The sequence below is a fragment of the Mauremys reevesii genome, linkage group 13 (genome assembly GCF_016161935.1).
Source record: "Mauremys reevesii isolate NIE-2019 linkage group 13, ASM1616193v1, whole genome shotgun sequence".
NCBI lineage: Eukaryota > Metazoa > Chordata > Testudines > Geoemydidae > Mauremys > Mauremys reevesii.
In genome coordinates, this window is record NC_052635.1 from 46,983,007 (window position 1) to 46,989,006 (window position 6,000).

Genomic DNA, 6,000 nt, shown 5'->3' on the forward strand with positions numbered 1-6,000 from the left:
CTTGTGATCTGTGACTCAAACCCCTGAGGCCAGGTCGGGCCCCATGACTGCACCAGAACGGCCTGCTGGTGACAGTCACTGCATGCACCTGCCAGTGGGACATTCAGAACGCCAAGGCCCCAACCCTGCAAGCTGCTCCGCAAGAGAAAACCCCCATGCAGTGGGGCTCTGAACGGATATGGGGACCTGCCTGTATGGAAAGCCTGCAGGCTGGGGGTCTCAGAAGACAGCACCGGTCATGGGCAGTGGTGGTGCTGGCAGCAAGGACAGTTCACAGCAGAGCCTGGAGTTTGCGGGCGGATTCCTGAACAGTCAATGCTCATTTTAAAAGTTGCCCTCTGGGCCACTGCCATGGTTCTAGGGACTGGTGCATGGGAAGTGTCTGATCCCTACAAGCTACGAGAACCGTGGGCCATGCTCTGGGGAGTGAAACACCCAGAACCTGCATCTGAGAAGGGAGGCCCTCCCCAGGAGCACTGTACTGGCAACCCTGCAGTCCCTGCCACGAGAGGGCGTTGGGAGCTGAAAGCACCCAGTCGCTGTGAATATCAGCCAACACGTCCTCCTTCCAAACAGCCAAGTCCGAACCTGTTCCCACTGAAGGCCGGGGCCTCCCTGGGCCAGGGCCAGCCCCAGCACTGGCTGGGTTCAGGGGGTATGTTACTTTCTCAAGCTGCTGACTTGCTTTCCTCGCCTTGGGAGGGCTGACGCCAGGGCAGCCAGGCTGCGGATTCTGGTGACATCTGGAAGCAGGATGGCAGAACCAGCCCCATAAAGGTCCATTTACAGCACTGGGTAAAGACCCGACCGCCTCTGACTCAGCCCAGCATAGGGCCTGGCAGGCAGCAGGGCGCGCCCGGGGGCTGCCACTCCTGGGCAGAGGAGTCACCACCAAGGTTGTCTCATGCCTTGCTTGGATGCAGCGCAAAAAAAGAGACAAATTCCAAGAAGGCACCTAGATTCTAAAGGGCTCTGGGTGTCCTGGAAAGCGCTGGAGGGCACAGACCCTCCTGCAGCCAGCATGTGTGGAGGGCACTTCAGCGGCAGGATTCCTGAGGATCAGAAGTGATGGGACAGCCAGTCCCCCCAGGTCCTTTAAAGGCAGGCCCTCCTCTGCGTGGGTATAAAACCCTTTGGGATCATTGACCTGCCAGGGGCCCTGCTGGGAAGGGAAGGGGGGTGAGGTTTTCATTACAATGGGCCTGTCTGGCCTCTGCCTGGGGGGGAAGGAAGCTGCGGGGGAAGAGCTCTGCATTAGAGGCTGAGTGACGCAGATGGGCTGTAGTGTCCACATGCCACTGCAGGTGAATGGGCTGCCTTGAGCAGGGGATCTCGGGGACCATCTGTAATTCGTGTGGATTTCCGTGGGTTTATTTGGTTTGCTAAGGTCTGTTCACGGCATTGTATTTTAACGGCTTGCACGCCTTGGTGCGGGAGAAGGAAAGGTGAGGCTGATGTGGGAAACATTTGTTCTGCTCAGGAAGGATCCCTTGCTTTTTGCATATTTGCATTATGGTCTCAGTGCTCTTTAAACCTAGTTTATAAATTTGAATCCATATCTACACACACACACACATCTATAATATTTCTCAAACGTATCCCGAGAGCTCAGCTGATCAGCTGGGGAATAGGGGGTTGGAATGTCCTTGGGAAAGGACTTCCTGTACACGCCCACTTGTCCCCGTTCAAAGTCTAACATCTGGGCCATTTAAACTAAAGCCACTTAGATCGCGGTTTGGGATCGCGGTTTGACTCAAAAACCAACAGTGATCTACATGAGGCCCTGCACAGGACCTGATTTTCAGAGGCACCACTCACCCATAGCTCCCAGCGGAGGTGGTAGGTGCGTGGCATCTCTGAAGATCATGCCGGCGTTAAGAGCCTGGACTTTTTGAATCACGTTGTTTCATACGGCTAGACAGTTTCCTAGTGAAGGAGATCCCATTCATACCCAAACAACTCCAGACTCTGAGCTTTGGCCGAGTCTGAATGGAAATCCTTCCAGCTGTGGGAACTGGGGAATTTTCACCTAGAGTCAAGCGGCCACCTGAGAAACAGCCCTAGGAGCCCAGGACAGGTGAGGCAGAGCTGCTGAGAAACAAGGGGACAAGCCCTGCCCCGATTTCTGCAGCAACACGGCACCCCAGCATGGCTGCGTTCAGGGTGCTCCCCTTCCTGAGAGATGTCCGAGGGGCTGCCTCACTGGGGGGTGGGATCCAGGGCAGAGGAGACCTCAGAAGCTGCGTAAAGCAAGAGTTCCCTGGCGAGCCGAAGGCGGATAGCTGTGGGGTGTCTTCAGGGCTAGCACATCCCAAGCCATCAACAGGACAGTGCGATCTCAGACCTGCCCCGCCCCCTCACCCTTTCCAGCCAACTGGGATTTCATTTTGCTCGGGGACCCGCTTCCTGCAGCACCACCCCTCAATCTCAGGTTGTGGCCAGGGAGCAGCTCGTGCCCTTTCTAGGGCCACCGAACAAAGCACATTCATACCTGGGCAGAAAGGTCCCTTCCTTCTGCAGCATTGTACCGTGCCTTTAAATCCGAGCCTGCCATTGCAGCCATATGTTTCCAGGCAGCAGCAGGAGGAGGCGGTTTTACTGCAGGAAGGAGACATTAGCAAAGGCAAGGAAAAACCGAGCCAAAGAGCCCTTCAACCAGGGCATTCCCTGCCAGGAAGCCCCAGGTCACTAGTCTGCAGGGAAAGCTGCCCTAAGGCCCAGCTCCCCAAATGGAGGCAGGCACTGTGAATTGTGAAGCGTCCCCATGCAGCATACAGGACCGTTTTATTCGACCTTCAGTTACAGACCCAGCTCAGCCAAGCATCGGGCTCTGTTGTTGTTGGTCCCTTTTGGGTGGTCACTTAAGGCAGATTTCCCTGTGGCTTCCCCTCCCCAGCAAGCCCTGGAGCAGCACACTGCCCGCAAAGCCGCCTCACCCTGGGCAAGTCATCAGAACGGGGCATGGGCAGACCAGACAGAGCTTGAGCCTGAGTTTTGAGCAGCGCTGGGCTGGTGTGGGCGAATCGCCAGCAATGCCAGGGCTCAGGGCTCAGCCACTCGGTGCTAAAATCAGGGGGCGGTGCAGAAGGAAGCAACATGTGCCCACTTTCCCTGCCTTTGGCTCACCTCTCGTATTAACAGGGAGCAGGGTCCTTCCTCGGAACGGGCTCCCCGCACGGCGTAGTTGCCTGCACGAGCGTCTGGAGAGAGGAACAGCCTCTCGGATCCACGTGCAAATCACGTGCGTGCAACTTCGCTCTTTCCCAAAGTGAGTTGCGGGGAGCGTGCGTGCGCCGCTGCAACTAGGCAGGGACGGAGGCTTGTCCCGCCGGAGCCCCAATAAAACTGGGTATTGGAAGGGTGGCATCCCTATAAACCCGGGGATGGGCGGACCCGGCTGGGCTCTCTTCCCAAGGGCTGTTCGAAGGAAGAGGAGAAAAACGAAGGCAGGTTTGACAATGCACTGAAATAAAAGCAAAGGAAACCGGTGATTCCCAGACATGCGAAGGAGCGGGGAAGGAGGAAAGGGGCATGAAAATGCATTGGGAGGGGGCAGGTGGCCTCTGCTAGCAAGAGAGGGCAGGAGGGAAAAATCTGGGGTAGAAGCGAGATGGAGTGGGGGGAGTGTCTCTCAGCAGTGGAGGGATGGATGGCGGCAGAGCTGAGCAGCAGCTGGAAGCAGGGGTGGGGGAAGGGGAGACGGGAGAAGAGAGGTTCACAATGAAAACCTGATTAGACAGTCACATTTCATGGCAAAATAAAGGCCGTGTCAAGCCCCGTCCTCCCCAAGGCTTCGGGAATGAAAGGTGATGGCCCAGCCCAGCCACCGAGCTGCAGCCCCCGTGGCTCTGGACCGGAGCAGGGCGACTGTGCTAGTGCTGGGAGAAGTGGGTGTGTGCAGCGGGGGATGGGATGATCGGGAGTGTCTGCCTTTGAATGTGTTCAAGGCAAAATACCTGATTCCTGCATGTAAACAGCTGGTTTTTCTTCCTGTTTTTTGATACAACCTGATTGTGGAAAAGAGTTACCTGCCGAATGCGGGACTCAGTACGTAAAGACCAAGTCCGAGATGCTGGACATCAGCCAGTCCCCAGCAATCATCTCCGTCACCTCCGGAGTGCAATAGTCCGGGAACTCAAAGTGAGAGGTGACTCCCAAGGGGAAAAGGTCGAGGTCTTTGTCGAAGACTGACCAGTCCAGGGCTCCGCAGGCTGCGCTCGGCTGGGCCTTCCCGGGCAGGACACCCAAGAGCTCTTCCTCCAGCTCTTCATCAGAGGAGGAGAAGGAGGAGGGCGGGGATGCGGTTGACATCGGGGAGGGGGACCCGCTCTCTGGGGAGCTCACCTGCTCCAGGAAGGGCTGCGCGGTGGGTTCTGGGTCCTTCGGCTGGTGGGACTCAACGGAGTCATCCCTCTTGCTCCTTTTCTCCCCAGCTGCCCGCGCGGCAGGGACCATGTGCCAGAACTCCTTGCCAGGTGCCTTCGGGCAGTCCTCAGAGGGCGTCTCCGACAGCCGCACCTCTAGGAGGTCCTCTTCCATCTTGAGTGTGGACTCTCCCATCTGGCAGCTGGAGTCATGCTTGGAAGGCTGCCTTCTGCTGGAGGTGACCCGGCTGAGGACAGATGGTTTTATCTTCACAGGGAGCCTTGGCCGGGACTTGCTGGCCCCAATTTTGCCCTTTTTCCTGGGCCGGTACTTATAGTCTGGGTAGTCAGCCATGTGCTTGAGCCGCAGGCGCTCCGCCTCCTTGACGAAGGGGATCTTCTCCGAGTCCTGCAGGAGCTGCCACCTCCTGCCCAGGCGCTTGGAGATCTCGGCATTATGCATGTCCGGCCACTGGTCCATGATCTTCCGCCTCTCGTTCTGCGACCACACCATGAAGGCATTCATGGGCCGTTTGATGTGGCCACTCGGCGTCTTGCACCAGGCAGGCTCGCCCTTGGTGCCGGCTTCCTTCAGGAGCAGGGAGTCTTTGGTGGCCAGCTGGGGACACACCTCCCTCTTGGACTCGATCGCACGGCTCCTCATGTTCCTCTGCTGGACCATGCTGCTGCTGCTGCTGCTGCTGAAGAATTGCTCCCAGATGCTAAACGCCAGTCAGGGTTATTTTCATTGTCCGGAAGAAGAGAGGAGGAAGAATTTTCTGCTTGCTTAGGGCTGGGGAAGGTTCTTCAGCCCGTCCGCCCCCTTTTAACTCAGTCCGTCAAAGCAGCAGGCGAGGAAATGGATGGAAGCGGCTTGGCACCTTTACAAAAAACTGCCCTGCCTCCCTGAGATGTTTCACTCCGCCGGCCGGCCGGCCGGGAAGCGGCCTTTGCAAAAGGCAGGCTGGCTCCTGAATCAATGGACTGTGAGATTAACTCTCCTTGTGCTACACACCGGCTTGGCACTGCACCGGAGCGATGCAGGGGTCCCAGCAGCCTGCAGCACACGAGCCCCCCAGGGCAGGGGGAAGGGGATCAATACCAAATAAATCGGTAAAAAGAATCCTGGCTCTTTCCTCCTATTCTTTCCCAGGCAGTTGCCTCCCTGTGCCTGCTCCTTGTCTCGCTGCACCCTAGCGCCTGCCTTGCTCGCCAGCTGGAGCCAATGCCTTGCACGGCATGCTGTCTGCACGCCCTCCCCGCCTCTCTCTGGTGCCTTCCCGTACAGCTCTGCCGAGCTGTCAGCCAGCGCTGGCTCCCCCAGACGCTCTCCGCCCCTCGTGTGCAGTCTGGGGGCTGCACCAGCAGACGCCTCTAGTGTAAACACCCAGGTGCTTATTCTGTCAATGGGAGGCTCCGCCCAGGCCGGCGCGTCATTGGTTGCAGGGCAGGAATGAAGGATTTGCATCCCCCAATAGGCTTTCCCCGAGGAAGGGGTTGCTAGAGAGAATGTCAAACTTTCTCCTGATTCCCCCCCTCCCCGCTCCCCACATCACTTACCTGGGATCTGAACCAGCCCTGGGCTGACGTGGCCGCAGGCCTGGGGGACACGGAGCCTCAAATCCATGGTGCAGCC

At 57.8% G+C, this 6,000-nt stretch overlaps 1 protein-coding gene across 1 annotated transcript; it reads right to left on the reverse strand.

The window, feature by feature from the left end:
• Positions 1 to 4,044: 4,044 nt before the first annotated feature.
• SOX12 (SRY-box transcription factor 12) lies at positions 4,045 to 5,409 on the reverse strand. The gene has a single exon (XM_039497308.1). It carries the CDS (start codon positions 5,044 to 5,046, stop codon positions 4,045 to 4,047), a length of 1,002 nt encoding a protein of 333 aa, XP_039353242.1. The 5' UTR covers positions 5,047 to 5,409.
• Positions 5,410 to 6,000: the final 591 nt, after the last annotated feature.

Coding starts and splice junctions, on each gene's coding strand:
- SOX12 (XM_039497308.1), bottom strand. CDS start 5,046: ATGGTCCAGCAGAGGAACATGAGGAGCCGTGCGATCGAGTCCAAGAGG.